Source organism: Mchenga conophoros, linkage group LG17, assembly GCF_057382185.1.
Source record: "Mchenga conophoros isolate Kocher_MC1m ecotype Shallow Benthic linkage group LG17, M_conophoros_male_GT1.1, whole genome shotgun sequence".
NCBI lineage: Eukaryota > Metazoa > Chordata > Actinopteri > Cichliformes > Cichlidae > Mchenga > Mchenga conophoros.
This window is the reverse complement of record NC_140542.1, coordinates 3370836-3395926: the sequence shown is the minus strand read 5'-3', so window position 1 is coordinate 3395926 and position 25091 is coordinate 3370836. Positions and strand designations below refer to the sequence as shown.

At 41.8% G+C, this 25091-nt stretch overlaps 1 protein-coding gene across 2 annotated transcripts; it reads left to right on the top strand.

The window, feature by feature from the left end:
• Positions 1-1174: 1174 nt before the first annotated feature.
• nap1l1 (nucleosome assembly protein 1-like 1) lies at positions 1175-24622 on the top strand. Of its 2 annotated transcripts, XM_085251190.1 has the most exons (16): positions 1175-1313; positions 5283-5321; positions 6364-6452; positions 9190-9292; positions 11489-11630; positions 13959-14039; positions 14405-14533; positions 14688-14759; positions 14835-14974; positions 15440-15585; positions 15687-15706; positions 16193-16315; positions 16443-16475; positions 16562-16612; positions 20100-20136; positions 22794-24622. In XM_085251190.1, the coding sequence occupies exons 2-15, from the start codon at positions 5305-5307 to the stop codon at positions 20103-20105; spliced, it is 1152 nt and encodes a 383-aa protein (XP_085107316.1). In that variant the 5' UTR covers positions 1175-1313; positions 5283-5304; the 3' UTR covers positions 20106-20136; positions 22794-24622. The 2 variants fall into 2 exon arrangements, with proteins under 2 accessions (XP_085107316.1, XP_085107315.1); XM_085251189.1 differs by lacking the exon at positions 20100-20136.
• The last annotated feature ends 469 nt before the right edge of the window (positions 24623-25091 follow it).

Genomic DNA, 25091 nt, shown 5'->3' with positions numbered 1-25091 from the left:
CTCACACAGACAAAGGGGAACATGCAAACTCCACACAGGAAGGCCCTGGCCAGATGGTGGATTTGAACCCAGCACCTACTTGCTGCCAGGCAAGAGTGCTAACCATTGCTAACCATTACCTATCTCAGATTTTAAGTCCTCAATCTATAAAAAAAACTTTTTTGGGTGTGCTATTGTTCAGTGTAACAGCGGTGTACACACAGTTCATTTTTAAGCAAACCACCATAAAGTGTGAGTACGTTGTTGGGTCACCATGTAAGTAAAGTAAAAAGTAAGTAACATTTTATTTGCATAACACCTTTCAAGATAAAAACCACAAAGTGCTTCACAGAAAAGCTAAAACATAGCTAGAACAGCTGAAACACACATTAGCATTGAAGTCTGAGAGTTTTTATGACTAAAATAGATACCGCCAACAAAAGGTCCCAAAGTGTGGTTTGTTGTAGTCAAAGTGGCTGGGGATGCTGGTGAAGACATGGTGATTTTGATGCTAATAACAGGGGGAGCACGAATCTTGCTGGGGAAACTGAGAATGAAGATTATGGCAAAAGGACGAGCGTCACAACGTCCATGACGTCCGTGGCACCCAGACTCTGGAATAACCTCCCCGTTCATATTCGCACTGCCGAGTCTATCCAGTCTTTTAAATTACGTCTTAAAACTTATTTTTTTACTTTGGCTTTTGATTCTGTCTAGTTGGCTGTTTTAGCTTGTTGCGTTGTTACCTATTGTTTGTTGTCCTCTTCTATTGTTTGTTTTAACTGTCTCATGTTTTTATTGACAGTGAAGCACTATGGTCAACACTGTTGTTTTTAATATGTGCTATATAAATAAATTTTGATTTGATGATGAGTGTAATCAGTTCCCCAGGCAGTGATGATGAAGACGACTGCTTGCACGATGAAGGCAATGGAGCTGGTAGCTGCGATCATGACAATCGTGGTATAAGATAATGACTGGAAATGACATGGTGAAGAAGTTTAAGACGCTGATTAAGAGAGAGTTGTGACGATAATGAATGAATGAGGTGATGAAGAGCAGCAACCAGATGATTAGAAGACTATAAGGAGGACTGGAACGATGTTTCCTCATCCTCTGCTTTCCCCCCCTAGGGGCAACCTCACCGCCGCCCCTCCCATGCACAGCGTTGCCTCGGTGATTGCCGGTTTACGTGATGACGTCGGATGTATATGAGCGCAGGCGGCGGGATCTCTCTCCCTTTTACCGCCATCGGAGCGGAGTCTCTTTCTTCCCCGAGAACGCTTCACTGCGTAGCGCCGCTAACCAAACCAGCCTCCGGCTAGACAGCGAAGGTAAGAGACGGGAGTTGGGAATGGCTTCGGCGCTAACGCCCCAAACTTGGTCGTCGTCCCCGAAGTTGAATTTCAGTCCCACTGTATGAGCGAACGGTGGCAAGAGGGTGACAGCGCTGCTTTTGCTAATGCTAGTCAAGTCAGACAGTGGCAGCAGCCATTGAGACTGGCTCCACCATGATGTGTGTTAACGTTACACGCGATTTGGGAAAAAAAAAAACAATAAAACAGCGTTTATGTTCGTCCGCTTCCACCGGACTGTTTGACCAGTCATTGCATTCGCAGAGAGGACAAAACGCTGGCTAAGTCCGGCACTTTTCGGCGTTTTTCGACATTTGTTGACACGTGTCTCCTTTCTTGTAATTTTGGACTTGACCTTATTTTTATTTTTGTGGAGGATGGGTGGGTGGAGATGGAGGGGGACGGGGGACTGTTCACGAGACTGAGCTTTACTGATAACTGCACGCGGCGTTTGGTTGAATTGGATAGTCGGTTCTATTACATAAGGGGAAGCTGGTTAAAACGTGGTGCTGGAGCGTTGACACCACTTCCTAACTGGCCCATATTTTCTAGTTACAGCACCGTGTCTGTCGAAGCTGTTCCTCCCACTTGCTCTCCCCGAGTAGTGCGCATCGAGCTAGCAGCACGCAAGCTAGCTTTAACTAGCAGCGCACACACAAGAGCTCTTTGATACTAGACTGAGGCAGGCCGGCTAAAGTTGGTCTGTACACTAGCCGGAGTCCGGCTTGTTTTATGTGGGTAAAATGAGTAAACGTTTCAACAGGTTGGCTGCCAAATGAAGCCGAAATGTGGTTTCAGCAGGCAGGCATCCACCCGGGGCTTTTTGTTAGTCATGAATGGGTCGACATGACTTCAGCATGCAACACGTGGTCGCTGGGCAGGGATAGAAGAAATGGCTATCTTGAGTAAGGGTCTGTCTTTGGGCCAGTTTGATGTTTTTAGGAGAATGTAATCAATTAGCTGCTCCGTGTTGCAATTAGTCTTCTCTAGGGAAGACGTAGGTGGGTTTAAGTTGTCTTTTTTTTTCTTTTTTAATGGCAATTACACACCATACAAAGTGGGAGCAGCTTAAATCTTTTTTGTTCAAATGAATCGCCACATATAGCTCTGGAAGCGCTGATGTTGTTATCACTTTTCACAATGAAAAAACAAGTTGAGGTATTTTAGGGACTTAAACAATGAGGCATGCTGTTGATATTGACGCAGGTTGGCCTCGGCAATTTGATAGAAAATGCTCCAGGCTGGTATTATCCTGTGCGTAATATACCCAAGTCTTTGTTTCGTGCATTATAAGTCAACTACCCCAACTAAAAACACTGTCATCTCATTCTGCACAGTGGAAGTTTTTTTTTTCTTTTTTTGTCCTAAGAGCTTTCTCCAGTACTTATCAATAATTTGGAGAAATAGAGAGGTGGTAGGGATGGTGGGTGTCATCCTAGAGTAACAAAGCACATGTGCTTTTATTATTCCTAGACACTTTCAGAGTTATTCATTTGTCAGTGTAAACTTAAAAAGTGAAAGCCTAAAAACGTTTCTTGCTATTCCAAAAGTGGCAGACTGCAGGTTTCATTTGAGAAATGGGATGTAATTAAAGTCACAAACCAGCCAACAAGGCAGGCTTCTCCCTAAATCAGTTATCCTCTGCAAGAGGGAAGAAACACATTGATCTGTCATGTGACTTTTCCAAACTAAAAGTGTCACATCAGCTCTGCAGCTGAATAATCTTGGCGTATCGGCTGAATATAGCCCACCTGAGATAAACAGTTATGATATGCTGCTTTGTTGAAATAATTTCCTTGCTCTGTTGAAAGACCTACATAGATTTTTGGTTTCGATTCTAATTTGTCAAAAGTTAAGTGTAATAGATTATAAGCTCCTGGGCTTTAGTTCTTGAAGCCCTGCAGCTGCTAGTGTTACAGGCTAACAAGGGACAGATTTGCCCCTGGGATGACAGTTGAATGTAGTTAATGAGTTGGGACAGCAGCAAGAACATGGCAGTCAGGAAAAGGATTATGGACCTTTTACCATCATCTGCACTCTGCTGAAATGCCGTCGTGTCATTCATGTGTTGCTAGGTCAGTGATGATTCATATAAAATGTGTCTTGTAACATTGTCATGATAAAGTAGTGGTAGTCAAAGTCCATTAGACTTTTAAAAAATTGAATAATTGTTTTTTTTTTCTTAATGGGGAAAAAAATACTTTGGCTCATGTGTTCCTCCATGGCACTCAGCTGCCTCTTCAGTGAGTCTCGGGTCCATCCTTTATGGGTTTTAGCAGCAATTGCATGCAAGTCTCATCCTAGAGCTGGTGGAGAACTGGTTCCTGTAGTGCTAAACCAAACTGTACCAGGCTACAGGAGTAGAAAAGGGACTGCTGTCAAGCAGCTAAACTCCCAGCTGGTGGAGTTGGAATATGTCTGTAGGGAGAGGCAACTGAATTGCATCAAGGACCCGCCACCCTAATCAGTCTCTCAGGGGAAGGTGGCCTTGGCTGAGTGGCAAGGGGGTGACTGACTAACAGCCAGGGTTGATCCCATGTAGACTGGGATGGGACTCTTAAAATAAGCATGTGATGGATTTAGACAAATCCTGAGTGTTTAATAAAAATTCTTTGGAAAAAGAAGTTAATTATTTATTTACTTAATTATTTGGGGATGGGTGTGTTATTAGAGATTAGTAAAGTTTATTTGAATATCGATCATAGCAGGTAATAGTAGCCACAGTGCTAAACAGACTGCTGTACTGATCGGCAAAGGACTAATGAGGGAAAGATGACATTCATATGCACTAAAGTCATTTTCAGTCTTTTGTTTTTAATCAGTGTGTGAATGCCTCATAAGGCTCTGCTTTGATCTTTCGTGAGATGCTGTCAGTGCTGTGTTGACTGCAGCCTAGGGTTCCTTTTATATGCATTTTTCATGCATTTCCTCTGGAGTGGAGGGTAGTGCTGTGTGTGCACTATTTTCAGGAGTAGCATTACTTATACAGCCAGTTTAGTTTCATTTGCATCAAAATGGTGAGGCTGCAGTTTTACATTTTTAAAATTATACAATAAAAACTATATCATTTTAGTTTTGTGGTAATAAGAAGGGAAAGGGACTTGATATGAAGTAACTCGAGTTTTTGTGGTTTATTATTAGCGTTCTCTAACAACATTGTGGGGCGCTTATTGCAGAAATTTTTCTATTTATTTTTTTTACTGTGGAGGTGCTCAGTAACATTCCAGTAGCTGTTTAACAACACAATGAAGGACTGTTAAATTTAAACCAGTATCTTTATATTAGCTTAGAAGTTGGTTGTAAACGGTGTTCAACAGAAATCTTAGTGTACTAATTAAAAACATGAATGCACATTAATATCCTCAATGCCCCCGCAGATACCTTTCCTTTCTGCAAGTTCTTAATATTAGTGGACATGCCAGGCTTTTTGTTTTTAAGTATATTACATAAAATTGTTCAGAGTGGTGGTATTCACCCTTTAACTGCTTACTAGAAAAAGATGTGTAAAGGTAGAGATGAGGCTCAACAGACGGATGAACTACTGATAAGAGCCGCATTTTGGTTGTGGTCATTACTCCTGAACTTTCCACTGTGAGAACAGAAGTTGCATAACATAAAGTGTGCTCTAGCTCAATCATGCGTAACCTCATGCATGTGTCTTCGGTGCCCTCTGGTACTTATACAAATTGCACTACACCTTTGTGCGTATGAAATTTCTATTGTCATTAAATGATTTACTCTGGCTCTTGCAGCCAGTTTTTAAACTGAAACTAGTCATTTTGAGCAGGTTGTGTTAATAAGTTGCCATCTCCTAACCTGGTTAGGATAGATGCAGCTTTGCCTTTAGGCTGAACAATTTTGCAAAAAGCCTGTGTAGTGCACCCCTCTGGTAACAATAACATGTAATCCAGGATTTCTAAGCTAACTGGTTCTGTTCTTTCTTTCTAGCATCACTTGAGACTCGGTTAATATGGCAGACATCGACAAGTAAGTACATTATGTGGTGTTGATAACTAAAATTAAACATTGGGCCTCTCTGTCAACTCGTTTTTTTTTTGTTTTTTTTCTTTTCTAAGTTGAAGGTGACATTTTTTGTGCTTATAAGGTAAACCTTGAATATACCAAAAGCAGAACCATGGAGAGGTCCAGATTAGTTGCGGTAAAGCCTGACAAAGGGTTTGCTGCAGGTGGGACACCTGTCAAAGCATCCACACCCCAGCCTTTTATTCTAAAATTCCTGTGTCGTTGTTGCAAAAGAGGCAGTGATTTATAGTTGCACACTCATTATGATATGAAATGGGACTTTTTAACATGAAGCCTACAGTAGTTGGACTTGTTTTTGGAGCCAGCTTCATGTGGTCATTGGAGGAACTGCAGTTTCTGGTACTGAGTTTTCAGATTCAGAAAGTGCCCCTCAGGTTAAATCTAAGGGTGCAGTGCAGTAGGAGCTCCTCCACACACCTCTCCAACACCTAGGGTTACTTTTTTCCCCCCTTTAAATGAGTGTTTTACAGGCCACCTTTAAAACATGTATGGCTCTGTAACAATGGCCCAATCGGATGGAAGCTGTCTCTTTGACTCTTAAATTCTTCCACTCTTGGGCATTGATTTTTCACAATAGTCTGCAGCCTGATGGAAGGATGAGACGGGCTAGTGAAGCTGTGTTATGTTCGGTATTGAACTGTGATAGTGCTGCATCTTGAAGTTGGGCATCATGTTTCACTGCTTTGAGCAGCATCATGGGTAAAGGCAGACTCCAGTTTTGTTTACTAGTGAATTTTTCGAGCTGCACCGCATCACTGCTGGCCCTCACTCAGTATCAGGATGATCTTGGGCAAGGTGTGTCAGCATGGCAGTTGGCTCTTCATTATTAGTCATGCTATTACTGCCACATGTGGCTGGCATAGTGGTCAGTGATCAGCCAAAAGATGGCAGGAGTGTTTGGCCAATCTTAAATGTTCCTTCATAAGTACTGCTTTGTTTTGGCTAACATTTCCACCCTCTGTCCTTCCCCTCTCTCCTTGAGCAGCAAAGATCAGGCTGAGATGGACCCAGCAGATATGGAGGATGTTGAGGAAGTGGAAGAGGAGGAGACGGGAGAAGATGAAAACAGCAAAGGTAAGGCAGTCTCAGTATACTTACAGTCTAGAGTTGAATTGCGCATATTCTGTGGTTTAGGTGAAATGTAGAAGTGGGGGAATGTGGGGTCACATGTGCCCCCCCTCAAAAAAAGCTATTTAGCCAGTGCCAAAGGAATATCAATAGCCAAGTGATAACATTGAGAAGATGGCAATTCAAACACTCAGTATCAGTGGGTGAACAAAGTGGCACATAAACTTGAATACAGCATAATAGACTTAACAGTTGAGAGCTGGGAGCACTGATCCATTTTATTTTGGGATCTCGATGCTGTTTATGTATTCTTTGATCCTCAATGGTTCTGACGACTCCTCACATATTGGCCTACTCCCGGCTTATTGTGGCTAGATATAGATTGCTGCTTGGGCCTATCTTTTTATAGCTAGTTTGAGCAGTGTTTTAAAAGCCAGACTTGAAAGAAGACTGATTCTGGCTGCCTACGTCTGATCTGTCACAGCGGCCACACTTTAAGGAAGTCTGTACACAAGACCTAGAAGCTGGGGGAGGATTATAAATGCATGAGTAATACATGGTTGCAGCCTGCTGGCGTTAACATGCAGTGTAGACCCTCATTAAGAAATCTTTTGAGATTTCACACATGAGGGCTGTTGTGGAACACCTGTAACTTGGGAATCACAAGCTCTGAACATTTGAGATTTTTAACTGATGTTTGAGCTGAATGTAAATCTATTAATTACATGAAGCACCCCACGCCCTGCAGATACTCCTCTGCTTTATTGTAGGGTTTCAGTAATGCTGTAGCTTCAGTTGCACAGGTACTGTGGTGTAGTACAGTTTCTGTAGTGTGTGGATGCACTATAGAGCAGTTCCTGTGGTTGGTAGATTTGGTAATGATTAAAAACAAGTTTTTATTGCTGGTTGTGTAGTAGCGGCACCTTGGTTGAAATTCAGTTACTACTACAGTTGTGCGATATGACCAAAATCTCATCTCCCGATATAAAACATCTATCGTCCCGATAACGATATAAATCACAAAAATGTAACATTTTCTGTAAATTCTGTGAATCTCGGGCAGCTCGACTTGCGTGAAGTGTTTCCAGCTGCGCGTAGCTGGAGTCGAGTGTTTTAGCCGATGCATGAAACGATACATTTTTAGACATGAGTTGTAACGACGCCGTTTTCTTTGAGTATTTATTACACGGCGTGCTGCGGGGAGAAGCCTGTTCTAACGTTTGAGTCTAAGGTTTATTTTTTAGCACCTGGCGGCTCTTTTTTACTTCTCATCCGTAAACATTCTGCATCTTTCACGTGATTCAGTTTATTTTGAAAAGTCTCAACAGGATCTTGAGCTTTATTGTGAAAGGTTTATGTGGAAAATAAACAAGCGGACACGCGATGGTTTTACCGTCGTTGTTGCTAACGACAATGCATAAAAACAGGCACTTGTCCATCTGTGTGGTTATATTAAATATAAGAGAAAGAGAGAACTTTAAGAAATGAATATAGCCACTACAGGGACATCAGAACCATGAAAAAACATTACCGTAAACAGTTTATTTTGCAACACCACGAAACAAACGATAGCGTAAAATGAAACGATAGATGTTTTTATATCGTCATCCGATATATATCGTTATATCGAGCAGCCCTACCTACAGTCGTTCCAGTAAGCTGAGCCGATAGACTTTGACTTGAGGTTTTGTTTTTTGTTTTTTTTGGTGTCAGTTTAACAACATGGGCAGTTATAGTTGCTCAACTTGCCCCTGCATTTACATAACTTGAGGAATGTGCTACAGCTGCTAGTTAACTTAATTCTGACAGTGCTGCAAATGGGTTTTAACATAATTCAAATCCCCCTCAGTGACCCGGTTTAAGTGTGTATAGCTTTAAAACCTCAAATGTAACAGTTGAAGACTACAGGGGGATCAGTTTGTAAAGGTGTAGTGATGCTTCTCTAAAACAATCTAATGTGGTGGTTTACACACAGCTCAGTGGTTCAGTTTCAGTCAGAGACACAAATCCACTTTCAGGTTTCTTCAGAAAGGTTATCCAGGGTTAAACTATACCAAATAAAAACATGTGGCGCTGCCTGCTGTGGTGACCCCTTGTCACAAGGGGAGCAACATTTGTTTTGTCACTTCATAACAGCCCCCTTCTTGTGTTTTTGGTCTACTACAGAATTCTACATTAAAGCATCTGCTTAAGGAGCTGATTTTGTCTAAATTCAGAGAAGCTTATTTATTTGACTCGGTGCAGCATCCCAGACAGCTCGCTGATTTTTGGCTTGTAACACAAGGAAAATGTCCAGGATGTGCCAGCAGAGAAAAGTGACTTCCAGTCTTTTTAATCTTCTCACCTGCCAGCAGCAATCTGACTGAGCTTTGATAGGTGTGAGCAATGTGTCGGACACTTGGGTTGTACCATCTGTCACCTGTCTGGCTGCACAAAGAGCACTCTTTGACTGCTGAGCATATATGTATATGCAACATTCATAATGCACATAACCAGACATCAACCTCTGTTTCCACACTTTAAAGCATACAACAAGCAAAGTACTTAAGAGCACTCCACCGAGCAGTGATGGAATGGTTACAAAAACAATCGTGAAATTGTTATTGTGCAGCTCCTGATTTGGGTTTCAATTATAAATCAGTATATTTGAGTGTAGTTTTAAGTGAATCCCGCTCAACATCAGTTCTGAGATGATGCTCAAGTTCTGCTCATAGATTTCTTTTCACTGTATGTTTCTCTTCAGCTCGTCAGCTGACTGTCCAGATGATGCAGAATCCACAGATCCTGGCTGCGCTGCAGGAGAGGCTGGATGGTTTGAATGGCTCACCATCAGGGTACATGGAGAGGTGAGGGATGGCTCATTTGTCTTGCCTGAGCAGCACACAGGCAGCTCTGAATTGAGAATAATGTACAGACTTTGTTTTTGTTTTTATATTAAGGTTTTTATGCAAGAGTGGTATTCACTAAATTTTGTTCAGTAGATCCTGCTTTTTTTTTTTTTTTTTTTTTTTTTAAGTCTGGCTGTTGGCAACTGTTGCTGTGGGCTTTCCATCAGTTACAGCAATCACTTCCTTGCAAATAGACAATCAAAAACATCCACCTACAATCTACATGCTTCAGCATACTGATGAGTATCTGAAATGGTGACGACACCTTGTTGAGTAGAAATGCAAATGACTTTGAAGTTGAGGTCAACACCAACGGTGCAGTCAAAACCAGCGAGTCATGAGTTGATGAGCATCTACCGGTGTGACACTACATGGCTCAAGAAATACAACCGGGTTTCAGTGTGAAGCAGGTGGGCTTCTTACATTGAAGTGGGAAGCCTCAGCCCCTGGCGAGGTCAGCTATTATCGTCTCGGATGCGATGAAGGAAGAACGCATGTTGAGTTTCAAACATCACTTTGTAAGGACAGCTGGTTTTAAATTGGGTATGCTGAGGCACATAAAGGTGAGATGTATGGTAATAGGAAAACCCATTTAATGTCTTACAGACCACTTCCAGACTGTAGGCAGTGAAACATTAAACAGAAGTTCAAACAAGACAAAATTGTCTGTTCGTTTTAAAATGCAAAATCCAAAGTCTAGCTCTGCTTTCTCAGTGTAAGTGGCTGTGAGCACCTGGTGTCCTTCATAAAACAGCATACCAGAGAGCCTTTAAAATAAATGCATACAATGATGTTGTGGAAAAAGGACAGTGGGGCACCGCATTTCAGGGCATAGTACTGGCATCAGTTGTAAATAATGAGGGCTGCTTTAGTGGGCGAATAGCTGCACAAAGACTTTATTTTGTGTAGTCACTTGAGTTAACATGGATCAATTTGTTGCCTGAGTCCAGGAAATGTAATCGCAGCTGACGTGAGTCATAGTTAAAACGAAAACAATCCAAGTGGAGGAGATACTTTTAACAAAAACCACACTGAAGGATGCTTGCTGAAACGGCGACAGTTCAGTCAGTGGTTGGGGCTTCTGAGATGCTAGGTTGTGAGCGTCGCTGTGCATCTTGGCTACAGGGCTGAGCCACCCACTGCTCCTCTCTTCAGCAAAACCATCAGCAAGCAGCTCTTTAATCAACATGTCAAGTGTTTGGCAGTCACCACCAAACTCACCGGTTGCATCCCAGCACTTGGGACTCAAACACGCATTCCCCTGCCAGACTAGTGCAGGCATCTCTAATTTACCACACTGCAGAGAAACTTGACTGGGTGCAGTCTCTCTGCACTTCTGAGTCTGGTTAACTGATCATTCAACAGATTCTAAAGATGTAATTAGGATGTTAAAGTTGCAGGGTGTCCAAATGGGACCGCAGAGATGTGCACCTTCAAAAGCAGAAACATGGGGTCTGATGTGAAAGAACAAGCAGAAAGAGCAGATTTGCATTACAGGAGAATTTATTCCACCATCAGATAAATGCACTATATTGAAAGCTAGCTGAATGGAATCGGTAGCATCCTACAAAATAAGTCTGCGATGAGTTTGAAATGAGAAGCATGGATGTGATGAAATGGTTTCATATTCATTTCAGTTTGCGTTTTAAAAATATAAACTGTCTGTCCATTAAAAGCAAACATGGAAGTGACCTTGTAAGACATGAGGAGGAACCCCTCTCTCATCTACAGCAAGACCCAGGCCACAAGTTCCCCAAGTGTCCACCAAGTAAATCTGCAAAAGAAACCGACGCTGGTGTTAAATGAAGCAAATCTGAATAAAAGCAGTTCTCAGCATAGTCTTTTTTACTGTTTTTAAAATGTTTTCTTGGAAGGCCATCCTGACTCACTATGGATCCTCTGGGGAGAGTATGTCTGCACTTTGTTGCCATTCTCTAAAGCTCTCTGCAGATTAACTTCTGAAGAGGGGGCCGCTCTTTGCCTCAATCACTTTTTCCCCCCCTGTGACTTAAATTTTTTTTGTAAGGGCTAGAAAACGAATGACAATCAAGTGTATATATATATTTATACTTACATTTTTTATTTGGAGTTTAAATATTACTTTTCAATAACCAGGATTGTCCTCATGTCTTCTGTTCATGTGTCCTCCCTCAGTTTACCAAAGGTCGTAAAGAGACGTGTCAATGCTCTCAAGAACCTGCAGGTCAAATGTGCCCACATTGAAGCGAAGTTCTACGAGGAAGTACATGAGCTGGAAAGAAAGTATGCTGCCCTCTACCAGCCCCTCTTCGACAAAGTATGTTTTTGGTCTTGTGTATACTTTGTAAAGAAGTCATGGTTTGTCACCACAAAGTAAAACTTACTGCGTATTATGTGTTCCAGTGTGATGCAGCCACTCTTTAGTCACTCACAGTAAGACCAGAAGCCTAATTTTGTATGGCTCTTTCCTTTACAGAGACTTAGGACATAAATGACAATTTAAACTCTTTTTAGAATGTATTTATTTATTTTAGTTTTTTTGAAGAACAGTTGAATCACAAATTCTGCTCTTCAGAAGAAACTCTCATAAGCCTACAGGTTGCATATACATTTACCTAAACATTGATTAAATACAAGAATCTGCTGAGCGCTTCCTGAGGGCCAAAGCGCTCGATTTGAACAAGACTTGCAGCTCTCACGTTGTAACTGGACATGAGTAGGTTTAGACCTGCATTGATACTGATGTGTTTGACGCTTTCTCCTTGAGCATCATTTGTCTCGAGTGCACACTTTCTTGAATCTGTGAAGCTACATCAGGATTTAGAAGCAGCTCAGGGAACTTGGAGCTTGCATAGAAAACGTATGGCTCTGGTCTGCTGTTTGAGCACACTCCATGTGTGTCAGTGTATCTATAGTAACCATAGCTCTTTCATCATTCTTCCATCTGTGGTGGAGCCAAGAAAGCAGCTTTTCTCAGATATGCTGCAAACCTTTGATAATCTGGGGCCAGAATTTTTCTGGGAAATGAAATGAGTTGTTTTCTCAACTATAAAAATAGTTCCTCTTAAATGTTAACTGATAGTCAAGTAAATGCTTTAAGCTGACTTGTGTTGAAAGGTTTGCTTTGTGTTGCATCAGAAGGTGATGAAAGAAGAGGTTGTAAAAAGCCCCTTTATGGATTTGGATCACACTGTTGTACTGCGTGTAACATAAGTGCACGATCTAGGGCTGCTCGATTATGGCAAAAATGATAATCACGATTATTTTCACTGAAATTGAGATCACGATTATTTGACGATATTTATTTAACCCTTTAAGACCTACTATAGAACCAAGTCCACCAGAGCTTATATTATTTTTATTTATTTTTTTTACATGCTGTAGTGCCATTTGTGGGAGCATTTCAAGTTGCTATACATCAATACAACTGTTATAGCCCATATTTTAATAATATGTATGCATTAAGTCCATAGTAATTACATAAATTGCAAAAAAGTGCAATAAACTAAAAAAAAATTGAAAATCGCTTTTGTTTTGTTTACATATATTTCTACTTGGAGAAATTTAAGAGGTTTATCCCTCAAAACTTTAAATACAATAAAGTTGCAAAAAATAGTTTACAACAACAGGAAATTTATTTTGAGTGTCTTCATAGTTTTATTTTGGAGATACAGCAATTTTTATATACTGCAGGAAAAACAAAAAACAATCCTATGATGCAAATTTGCAAAGAAAACAGCATGTGCATCATTTCACTGTGGGAAGTGTTACGAACAGCTGATAGGAACGGCAAAGCCTGTTTCTGGAATATTATGTTTTTGTTCCTGCAAGCGCTTTTTATGCAGTTTTTGCAAAGCTATATGTGGAACGAAACCGTGACCGAGGACAAGCTGATGGCATCAGATGCAAGTACAACTCCTCCGGTTTCATATGCAAAACAAATTATTGCGCTAGCTTACACGGTTCAGGTTCTACAGGGATTTAAAAATAGTTACACAAAACGGAGCGTGCTGCTCTGACCGGCTTTAAAGGGTTAACAATGACTTTAAAAAAATAATATAAAATAGTGTGCAACACCACTGAAGTTTTTTTTTTTTTTTTTAACTCTCTTTTCAACCAACGGCAGTCACTCTCCAAATAACTTCTGCTTAGCTTTCCGAGCTTCCCTCGGGTCCTCTTAATCAGCGGTCTCCAACCTTTTTTGCGCCACGGACGGTTTATGCCCGACAATATTTTCACGGACCGGCCTTTAAGGTGTCGCGGATAAATGAGGGAGGGGCTAATAATCGGCTCAGTCATTTTTAATGATCGTTAAAAGCCCAGATCGTAATCGTGATTAAAATTCGATTAATTGGGCAGCCCTAGCACGATCCTTCACCTTTGCAGTGAGGACTGCTTTCAAGCTGCTGTTCTGGGTGTTTCTGATGTCACTAATGCAGTGTTAAAGGCACCTTTTCCTGTAAAGTAACACTGTTTGAAATGACTACTTTGCCATTTGAATCCAGAGATCGCTTGTTCTCATACAACTCACAGAATGCAGGATTTGTTTATTTTGTAAGAACTGATTTGCTGTGGTATAACTTGCAGTATAAAATAAATGCATGTGTAAATATGTAATTCAGATGGTTCTCTCGTTTCCTCACAGAGAAGTGACATAGTGAAAGCAGCTTATGAGCCCACAGATGAGGAATGTGAATGGAAAGCGGATGAAGAGGAAGAGCTGACGGTACGTAAGCAGGGACAAATGACAAATACACCTGCATGCTTACTGTACAAATACTTGGCTTTCTGCATTTTTCTGCTTTCACATTTCATACGTGGACCAAATTGTCTTCCCAAAGTGACAGCACAGCATCCAACCATCACTGATTTCAGACAACTGCTTTTCAGAGTGGATTAAATCTGTACTATGGTGCTGCATGTGAAGCTAGGTTTTTTGTTTTTTTTTTGTTTGTTTTTTTTAACATCCCCTTTTGGTCATTACTGTTCAGTGCTGTGTGGTTGTATATGTGGACGGGGCATAAAATGTTTTGATTTGTTTATTCACCAAACACACATACAAATACTTAAAAGAAAACCTCTTTTAACCAGGATGAGATGAAGGAGAAGGCCAAGTTGGAGGAAGAGAAGAAGGATGAGGAAAAAGAAGACCCCAAAGGCATTCCTGAATTCTGGTTAACGGTTTTCAAAAATGTGGATCTGCTCAGTGACATGCTGCAGGTATGTTTACGCACACAGAAAATGGGTCACAGACAGCGACTACTTCTCTAATTCAATAATCAGGGTTTGCTTCCACCTCCTGGCCAATAGCTGTATAGGCTGGCTCGTGTGGTTTTCTGTGTTTGCTTCTAAACCACTTCTTCCCTCCCCTCAGGAACATGATGAACCCATCCTTAAGCATTTACAAGACATTAAAGTAAAATTCTCAGATCCAGGACAGCCAATGGTAAGTGTGCTTCTCATACTTTAAATGGCTAAAACCAGTCTGACTGTTTGCTCATCAGCCTCTTGTGTTCACCAGAGCTTCACATTAGAGTTCCAGTTTGAGCCAAACGACTTCTTCACAAACACAGTGTTGACAAAAACCTACAAGATGAGGTCAGAGCCCGATGAGAACGACCCCTTCTCCTTCGATGGGCCAGAGATCATGAGCTGCACAGGGTGAGTGTCGGCGATTCTTTTTTTTCTTTTCAGGTTTTTGTTTTCTAAGCAACTTTTGATGCACATAATGAAATGCTGCCAAAGAGCTTATCATTTCTTCAGTTTTGCACCTCAGCTGTCACAGGCTGATGGAGTGGTGCTGTTGAGTGGGCAACGTGGCAGCTTGTGAACTGACATAGGACTTTGAAAGTCATACCATAGGTGCACCGACCAAATATCTGAGATGAGTCTGAACTCTGTGACCTCGAGGTCACAATTTATAAATCAAATGTATACCTAACTCGTATTAACTTGGAGGTTGTGGGTGAGCACTGGTGGCCACCAGTATTGCTCTCCAACCAGAGAGGCAGAGGATAATTGAAAGTCCTTACTGGATAATTCGTACATCCCAGATGTTTTTTAGATTTGACACTTCAAATGCTGCCTCCTGACCTTGTTTCCATTGCTCCTTGTTTTTGACAACAGCTGCACGATTGAATGGACAAAGGGCAAGAACGTCACATTGAAAACAATCAAAAAGAAACAAAAGCACAAGGGCCGTGGCACGGTCAGGACGGTCACCAAAACGGTCCCCAACGACTCCTTTTTCAACTTCTTCACCCCACCAGAGGGTAAGAGTGACATGGCAGAGAAGTTGACCGTTGCTATACAGAGTTTGCTCCAGTCTGAGTTTGTTTGCATTGTTTCATTTTGATCTGTGCTTTCTTTGCAGTCCCAGAAAATGGCGAGTTGGTAAGTTGGTGCTTTTACACACCATTTCACCTGGGATGTCTTTTGATATTAACTTGAACTTCTTTATATGAGACGCACACTTCCATTAACCTCAAACATCATGTAGTGACTTAAAAACATGATTTGGTGACCCAGATAAGTAACTACAGTCAAGGTTGCCAGAGGGGCTGGTCTGTGAATCTTAATATTGAGTAATACTAGAAGCAAAGCCACTACAGTTTGGCAACAAACTGTTTTCTCAACTTTTGATTTTGACAAAATTCAAATTTTATCACACACTAACTCCAGCTGCATCTTGGCACATCTTAAAGGCAAACCTTAGTGCCTGACAGGCCAGAGGATTTGTAATCAGTTTTGTACCCATTCTTCCCTCCAAGGAGGAAACGCACTTCAGATGCCATTTGTATAGAAATGCTGAATCAGGGGCAGCTCTGGTTGCTTTCTCACTTTGTTCAGGAAATGCATGAATAAACTGTCTGATTTCAGGATGAGGATTCGGAAGCCATTCTGGCTGCTGACTTTGAAATTGGCCACTTCATCCGCGAACGTATCGTACCCCGAGCGGTGCTGTATTTCACAGGAGAGGCCATAGAGGATGATGACGATGATGTGAGTGTGGGCATTTGATATCTTGGGTGGGGTTACAAAGTGATTGAGTTGTAAGAATTAATTCAACTTAGATAAGCATTTTAATTTGGCATGATCCTGGCTCTTAACAAATGTTTTTCTTTTACAGTATGATGAAGAGGGAGAGGAGGCAGATGATGAGGTAAAACCACCAAAAAACTACCACAAGCCACTAAAGCTTACATTTTGGAAGTTGTAGACTGAAGTTGCCCTGTGCTGTGTGTTCAGGAAGGTGAAGAGGAGGCTGACGAGGAGAACGACCCCGACTATGATCCCAAGGTGAGAGAACATGTCTGTAAAGATCTCTGGTGCTGTGAGAAAAGACCTTACTCAGCAGTTCTCAACTTTGATGGCTCAGGATTTTCTTACTTAAGGCGATGGATAGCTTCACGAGTCACTGCGTTCAGAATCTTTCTGCATAATTTTCTGTCACCTGAGGATCCTGAGCTGCAGGTGGAGAACAGCTGATTTCAACATACAGAATACATACTGTCAACAAATGCATCTCATTTTACACCAGCTTTAATTTGCTTCAGCTTCTGTTCTGTTGTGACCTTGGTTTGGTTCTCTGGTTAAGACAGAAAATGCATCCAGTTGATATTTTGTCTTTTCAGCGCTCCATTTTCCGCTTGACTTTTACAAGTTGTTGAAATTTGAATGCTGCATGTTGTTGTTGTTGTTAAAGCTAAAGTAACACAGATACAGTATGCCAGAAACAAAAGGACACAAGGAAAAAAAAAAGTCCTTCAAGTTTGTACAGAATTTTAGCCAATAGGCTTTCTGCCACATTTGGACACGATTTTACCTCATTTTATGGTAACTGCCCAGAAACGTATCAAAATCTATCTGCCAGTAAGCAATTTATCTTCATTCATTTATCTTTACTTCATCACCTAATGAACAAATTCATCTGGAAACCACGTCAATCTTAGTCTAAACCAGGGGTCGGCAACCCTAGGCACAGCACGCGAAGGGTTTACTGATGGCACGACCATAGCTGGACTGGCCAGATTTTTGGTGGAGGCCAGCAGGTGGATGAGGGAAGGAGAGGCAGGAGGAGGAGAGACCCGAGGCGGCCGCCGGTCTGAGTGTCAGGTGAACTGAAATTATGACCTGCAGTCTATCTTGGTCAGATATAAACCAAGTTTAGGTGCAGTTTATTTTTGTTGTGCTGACTTTTTACAGTCAGTTACAATAACTCGTACTGCGTGCTAGCTAGCATGATGGAGTTTCTATACAGCTGGGTGGGTGCTGTGATGTTACTGATAGTGAACTTTATTTTATTCATAAGGTTAGTTAGTAGAGTTGCCAACCGTCCCGTAAAAAGACAGAATCGTCCTGCATTCAGAGAAATTATTACGCGTTTCGTGTTGAGCTGAGAAGAGACGCAGTTTGTCCCGGACTTCAGCTACAATGAAAAAGACACAAAGCTGGATTTATTCTGTCGTTACGCTTCAGCTGCTTCTTCTCTCATTCTCTCTCATGAATGAGTTGAAGTTATGAGCTGTTTCTGAGAGACAAATAACACCAGGATCCTTTTCTAAGTAGCTGACAGCTGGTAACTGTGCAGGGGCGGATCTAGGAAAGTTTTGCCAGGGGGCAGGTAGGGCATTAACAGGGAAAGGGGGGCACAAAGAAATACTTTCTTATTCTCATTTAAAATGTCTCGCTGTTATTAAATAATTATCTGAAGCTTACAACCAAAGTGTTTATCTGATGTAAAATGTATAGAAATCATACATATACCAACAAGACTGTACATCACTGTCACAGCAGCATTTGTTTTCATTCAAAGGCTTTATGGCTTTAATACCTGGTGGGCCGGTCTTTAGTCAAGCCTGGGCTGTGTTTTTGTCCCAGTCCAGCCCTGAGCACGACACGCAGTGAATTAATCTGAGAAGGTGCATCAAAAAATAAATGGCTGGGCCAGCGGTGCACATCGCAAATTAGCTCGCATAGACACATTAGTTGTGTCGCTTCTTAATGACGGTATCTTAGCTAACACCCCCAACTACCAGATTCAACTTGTATTTGGCTAAAAATAACTTAGAGGGACGTTGTTAGCTTTCCACATTCCGACACTTCAAAAGCTTCAGGAGCTGTCCGCTCAGCACAGCATCAGCACCATGGAAATACACGGATACATCCGTAGACTCGAGACACAATGCATTTTTGGGACTTTCAGGCGTTTGGACCAATGTTTTCTTTTCTGAACAAACCAGAAATCTTTAATGAGCAGCTGGATTTGTCTCGCATTAACTGGCTGAGGTAATGCCAGTTAATGCAACATCGAAGCAGCTGGAATCCACAGCTGTGCGTGTTCATGGAGCTGCATGTTCACCTGCTGGACGTCACTACCTGACAAGTTTAACTGTCTTCAGAACATTGCAGAGGCCTTATTGACAGTATTTGGCTCTACATGTCTGTGTGAGCAGATTTTCTCTCACATGAGTGTCCTCAGGTAGCTGTCCGCTGGACACCCGGAGACCTGTGTGTCTGAGTGGGAGACCAGAGATCACATTAACATGTCTCTGTATTAACAAACATGCCAAATTGGCCCAGTTTATTTTTCTTGTTGTTGTGAGGAGACCATAAATAGCGTTTGTATTTTCTGTTGTACAGTTCATTTGCTGTTATGGATAAAAAGTGTCTCTTTTTGTTTTTATTGTGTAACTTCATAGAGTGTTATTAAATTTATTCTTAATGCAATCATATGGCACACTGACTTCTGAGGAATTTTTAAATGGCACTCGCCATCAGAAAGGTTGCCGACCCCTGGTCTAAACCTTAGACTGGATATAAAACATTAATTTAAGTCACAAATGACTGCAATATTAAAGTCATCAATCAAGTTAAAGTAGGTGCTTTTCTCCCCCCTCACCCAGAGCTGCCGAGGCTGCCTACGTCCCAGGATTCCAAATTTACTGTAACCTGAACACACCAGCTGTGTTTATTGTGACAGTCCAGTTACTACTATGTATCTTTACTACATTATGGTTACTCAGCAGGTTACTCAATGAGCCAGACCACTTTGTAAAGTATTGTGACTGAGAGCCAGGGGTCCTTCATCACCTGTCAGCAAACATTCACTGCATTAGAAATAAACTTGAAAATGCATGGAATGTAAAGACAACATTATACAGTATTTATCAGTTTAACATTGCTTGAACCACCCGTCATGGTCAGCAGCTTTTAATGGGCCAGAAATTCTGTGCCCATCTTTAACCATTTGAATAGAAGTGGGCATGCACACACCAAATGAAGTGCAAATCTGATGAGATTTGGCCTAGTCCCCCCGAGACACAAAATAACAGGTTGTCTCCTGCGGGGCTCTTTGTTCACTGAGATTCTCTGCATCCTTCTTGATGAAGGTAATGCAGCTGGAAAAAACTGAGTAAACAAAAGCACTGGAAACGGCAGCAAGATGCATGAACGTCTGTGATCAATGGACTCAAAGTGTCCTTTTGTAGGTAGTCATATTTGTACGGTTGGGTTTTTGAGGGGTTACCTGCATGACCTTGCGTGTTGACTCATTTGGCCTGAGACTAGTAACTTTGAATTACACCAAACTGAAGAAGCTGAGTTTGACACCACAGCATGTAAACAAGCATGAGCTCTGCTGCTGCTTTGCTCAACTAAAACATCTGACATTCTGTATTCTGCGAGTTTGGCTTTTTCTTTTTTTTCCTCCTATTCATTGATGTGTCTTCATCACCTGTCACTTTGGCATATTTTGTCAGCTACTCTTTAAATTTTTCCTCACTAGGTTTAAGTGGTGACTGTAGAAAAATAACCCTATCCTGGTAGGTACAGCTCATTAATTGTCAGCTTTTCCACCATCACACCCCCACCACCCTCCACCCCCACACCTTTTGATTTTGGGTTATGGCTTTTCCATCTTTGTCTCTCTCCACCCTTCCTCGGCTGCTGTGTTAACACTATCCTGACTTACTAACTCACTGGTTTGGCTTTTTTATTTTTTCTTTCATGAAGTTTAACCCATATTAGAGCTCTGCATTTGCACCTGTATCATTTCTGTATGTTGAAGCGAGCCCAACCTTCTTTGTTTTGTCCCCACCATGTTGAACTCTTCCCATGCACAAACACAGGCTAGTTCATCAGGGTGATGATTTGTTTGGCAAAAATGTCCTTTTTGTTTATGTGTGAGTTCCCATTTAAATGTCATTGGTCTGTTCGTCCATGAACGTCCTTTGTTTTCCTTCATGACCTCTGTTCATCTACATGCCCCCAATACAGGGCTGCTGTGATGTCTTAATGTCTGGTTAAATGGCTCTCAAATGTCCCCAAAAGTGCTTTTAATTCTAAAGGGCCTGTTACGATCCATTAGAAACTGGAGTTCTGGTAGTATATGGAGAAAGAAGCTCAGATGCTGCAGCAGTGGTGTTGGTTACAGACAGGGCATTCGTTTTTTGAATGTGTACTTTGAGTCGCTCATTAAAAGCCACATGTGTTGAACGGTGGCAGCAACGACCTCACTCTGTAGTAATGTGTGTGGCATCAAGCCTTGAACAGCTGCAGCGTGCCATCATCACCTCTGCAAGTGTGTAATGTCCAAGGATGTCCCACCCTGAGTGTGCCGGGGGCTTAATGATCCTCTGTGTGGTTTTAAACCTTAAGTTGCCCCAGTGTTTCATTTATTTGGCAGCTAATTGATTTGATCTGAAGTCCTTGAGTTTATGTTTAAAGTGTCGACATTTGTTATTTTGAAAGGGCTAATGGAAAATGGGCTCCTATGGCAGATGTTTGGGTCTCTCCCAAGTTTGTACTGTGGATACGGAGTCCCATTATTCAACTTTGCTGGTTTAAAAAAAATATACCCCAGCCATTGTTAATTTAATTAACCAGCGGAGATTCTGAAGCTAAATTTTCAGTCACTGAATCTCTGGCAGTTAGCTGGTTGGATGTTGGTATATCAGCCTCTAATCAACAAGTTACACAGAAATGTCTGATTTCTTTTTTTTGTTTTAGTGAACAATCATTATTATTTTGTCCTCCACAGGACTCATTATGAGATTATCTCACACAGTGATGGAGGCCTCGAAACTCCAGTATTTGTCTGCATTTGTTGAAGATTACTGAGCGAGTTTCTTTCCTCACCATAAGTCAAACTGAGGACAGCAGATTGTTCTGTTGACACACCCCATCAAGAAGATCCACCAGCTCGTCTTAAAATGAGATCTATCATGTCGTTAATGTTTCAGAGAGATCTGAAAGTTGTCATTTCCTAAGGCACCAAGATACATTTCGGCGTTCTCAAACGGCAACATTTAAGTCTCAGAAAAATGAGCAAACTGTTTATCTCATGAGGAATTACCTTTACCTGTCATTCCTGGTTGCTCAGAATGCATCAAGTAGACGAGTAGAAATGTGTTTACTGGATGAATGTGCTGATAAATGGAACAGAATAATCCTTTAATCCTTTGGCACAGCTGACAATAAGAGAATCAAAGTGTATTCTATGATGTTGGAAACCCTTCACACTGATTTCTGAAGTGCTTAGTAACATGCGAGTGCTGAAAGATGTCTGAGGGTGCTTTAAGAGTTGCATAAGATTGACATGCTCCTGGTAGATGCCAACTAATGTGCGTTAAAGCAGGAACCGTAATATTGCTGAAACTAGCATGTTAGGCTGGCATGTTGGGGATGCTGGCAGCTGATGGTTTTTGTGCAGTAGAGGCTGGTGGGTGGGGAAGTGGTCCTTACTCAGACATGAGCGCACAGCCCCCTGAAGTTTCCCAGTCACGACTGCAGTAAAGTAAAAATGACAGGAACCTCCTAGCTGTGTAAAAGAAACTTGCAATACCTACAGCTCGCTCAGGGCACTATAAAACTCCAAGCCATCCACATCGGGCTTTATTTTATCCATTTAAGCACTTTATCTCCCTCACACCTGTGGTCAGCTTAGCTTTCATCATGAGTGCTCTTACACTTACACTCCAGAAGAAAAACTTGAAATGGCCATCTAAGGTTTGTCACTATTTTGCCTCATGCTGATACAAAGACATATGGGGAAAGATTTATATGAAGCACTTAAAGGTCACAAGTTGCATATGATAATTAGAAAAAAAATGTTAGCTTAGCAGAGCCAGCCTACTGCTAAGCTAGCCTGCTGCTGGAGCTTCCCACGGGAGTGCACTCGATCCTCTGAAAGTCATGTCACTTTCAAATGGTCTCACCAGCACCCTAAAGAATCCCTGGCCTGATGTTTATTTGCATCAATACTGTTTAACAAAAAGTATTTTCATACTGCTGTCTGTCTAATGTGAATGTGTCAGTCATCACATCCTTGTCATTTCTGTTGCATTTAAAAATAGCTGAGGTGAGAAGTTTGAGTTTGTAGCTGCTTGAGTGGTGGAGTGGCGTGACTGCGTACGTGCCGTTTGAATGAGTCTGTATGGAGCGACCTTCATCTTAACACCCACCATCCTGTTTCTTACAGAAGGATGCAGCCCCCCCAGCTGAGTGCAAGCAGCAGTGAAGCCTGACCCGGCTGCCTCGAGGATCAACTGCACTGTAACAGCTTCTCAAAAGAAGAAATATATAAATAAAAAAAATAAAAAAATAGTTACTTACCGCCTTATAATGTTTTGTATTTTTCTTGGTAGAGAACTTGGAGAAAAAAAGGTTTCAAGATTTTTGTTACAAAAACTCATGGTAATATACTGGGAGCAGTGTGGCTCGATATACATAGTATTTTACTAGACCTGTTTTCCCCTCTCTTCCTTCTCTGTACAATAGTTAGACTGCAGGAAGATAACCTCCCTCAAAAAGCATGAACTTGTTTCTTCACTGCTAAACTAGTTTGGGTTCTTGTGAAGTCTTTTGTTGTATTTGCTCTTAGACAACAGCTGTGGTTTAGACTGGCATTGCGGCGACACCAATCTATATATCCTCTCCTCCAAGCTAAATTCCAGGTTGTCCCAGTGATTTATTTTAGCTTTTGTTTTCTAAACTCTTAGCGGGGACTTGAGCACTTAAAAGAGAACTCACAAAGCACTGTAGCATTTCCAGACAGGATGGATGTGTTAGCTGCACCTGAGTGTCCAGTCCAGTTTATTCTGTGGGATCCACAGTTGCCACCCCCTCACCTGACTTTTCTTTTTCCCACTCCCCCACAATTTCTTTGGGAATTCCTGTGCCACCTGTGCTCCACTGCTTTCCGCTTAAACATTCCGGTAAACGGACTGGCTGGCCCCATTAGTGAACCTCTTAAAGAGTCTGCCATTCTTCCTCCGGACGGACTGTTAAAATGATATCAAAACTGACGTTTGCAGTGACTTCTTCGCTCCTGTGGCTTTCTACAGCCGACTCTCGAACATTCCTTATCTTAAGAAAACTCTGGAAGGTGGGGTGAGACAGTTTGTCAGGATGGCGTAGTAACCTCACGCTTCAGGCTCCTCGAAGGCTCGCAGTAGTGTGGCTGTCGTCTTTTTCTATAGCACTTTGTTACTTGTGTGGTGTACCAGTGGTGTCCTGTCCAATTATTCAATGTGAGCAGCCCTTTGACTCCTCCCACCCCATACCTGGGGGGATGTGAGAGGGGGTGCTGCTGTAGCCCCGCTCTGCAGAGTTCAAGTTGTGCTATTTGGTTTAAAGTGCATTACCGTTGTTGTCGAGGGAGGCACACTAGTCCCATTCAGGGAAGCTTTATAGGAACAGTGTTGGGCAGATGTAGCACGGTGGATGACAAGGGGAGGGGTGGAGTGTAAAGATTGGGCTCACCTCACTTTTTCCCTCTTCGGTTTGTTCACCCCCATCATGTAACCAATTCATGTCGCATGTGAACCTGAGCCCAGTAGCTGAGGTCACGGTTCATTTTTATCACTGTGAAAGAAATGGGGTGTGATAAGGCCATTGTGTTGGCTCATGACCCACCACCCTGCCCACCCAAACCTGCTTCCTTTGTTACCCAGAATGCCTTGGAAAAGGTTGTCGGAGCAATACTTAAAGCCAGGAGAGGAACTGAAATGTAACAGCAGCCTTGCTCCCCCCAGTCCTTTAGCGTCCCCCCCCCCTTTCTCTCCCCTCGGTTGTGAGAACAGCCATCTGTTGGTTGTCATTGGGGCATCATCATGTCCACTGTGGAGATCCAGGGTACTTGGCATTTTGCAGGGAGTGTCCAGATCATGTTCATTGAAAATGGACTGACTGGATTTCTGTGGGGGCGTCCTTCTGAGCAGCTGTTGTCAAGGCAAAATGCTATGCTACAAAATACTAATGTACTCAATAACTGTACGTGTATGTTCATGAATAAATTGGTTAAACATGTATGTGATGGCTGACTTTTTCTCTCTCTCCTCCCCATCAAGTTTTTGTTTGTAGAATATTTCAATCTGTCACATCAACACAATGCTTTGCTTGTTATCACCCGGAAACTACAGCATGGTTATTAGGTTGCCATCAAAGTATATTTGCATGCCCTGACACTTATTTTTAAACTTGTAGTCGTGCATCATAAAATATCACAAATGGTCCTGACAAAGTGTTGTGTTTAAAATAAGCGTTCCAATTTAAACTGTTTTATGCACGTGAGTCGGCTTCATTTACTGCCTTGAATATACCTGTTCTTTGGGAAAGTGACTTGTATTTCCTTCATTTATCCTGTTAAAGTCTCATTGACATGAAAAAATGTCTTTTGTCAAAACAGATTTGGCCAAGAGTGTCAGAAATTCTGAATAACAAATATCACAGCAGTTTTATAAATGTCATTTAAGGGACCAAAAAAGAACTGGACTGG

Excerpts from the sequence above, each read along its gene's own strand:
- nap1l1 (XM_085251189.1), top strand. Across the intron at positions 14,040-14,404 it reads ATGAAGAGGAAGAGCTGACG|GATGAGATGAAGGAGAAGGC; the intron begins GTACGTAAGCAG and ends TCTTTTAACCAG. Across the intron at positions 15,586-15,686 it reads CTTCTTCACCCCACCAGAGG|TCCCAGAAAATGGCGAGTTG; the intron begins GTAAGAGTGACA and ends CTTTCTTTGCAG.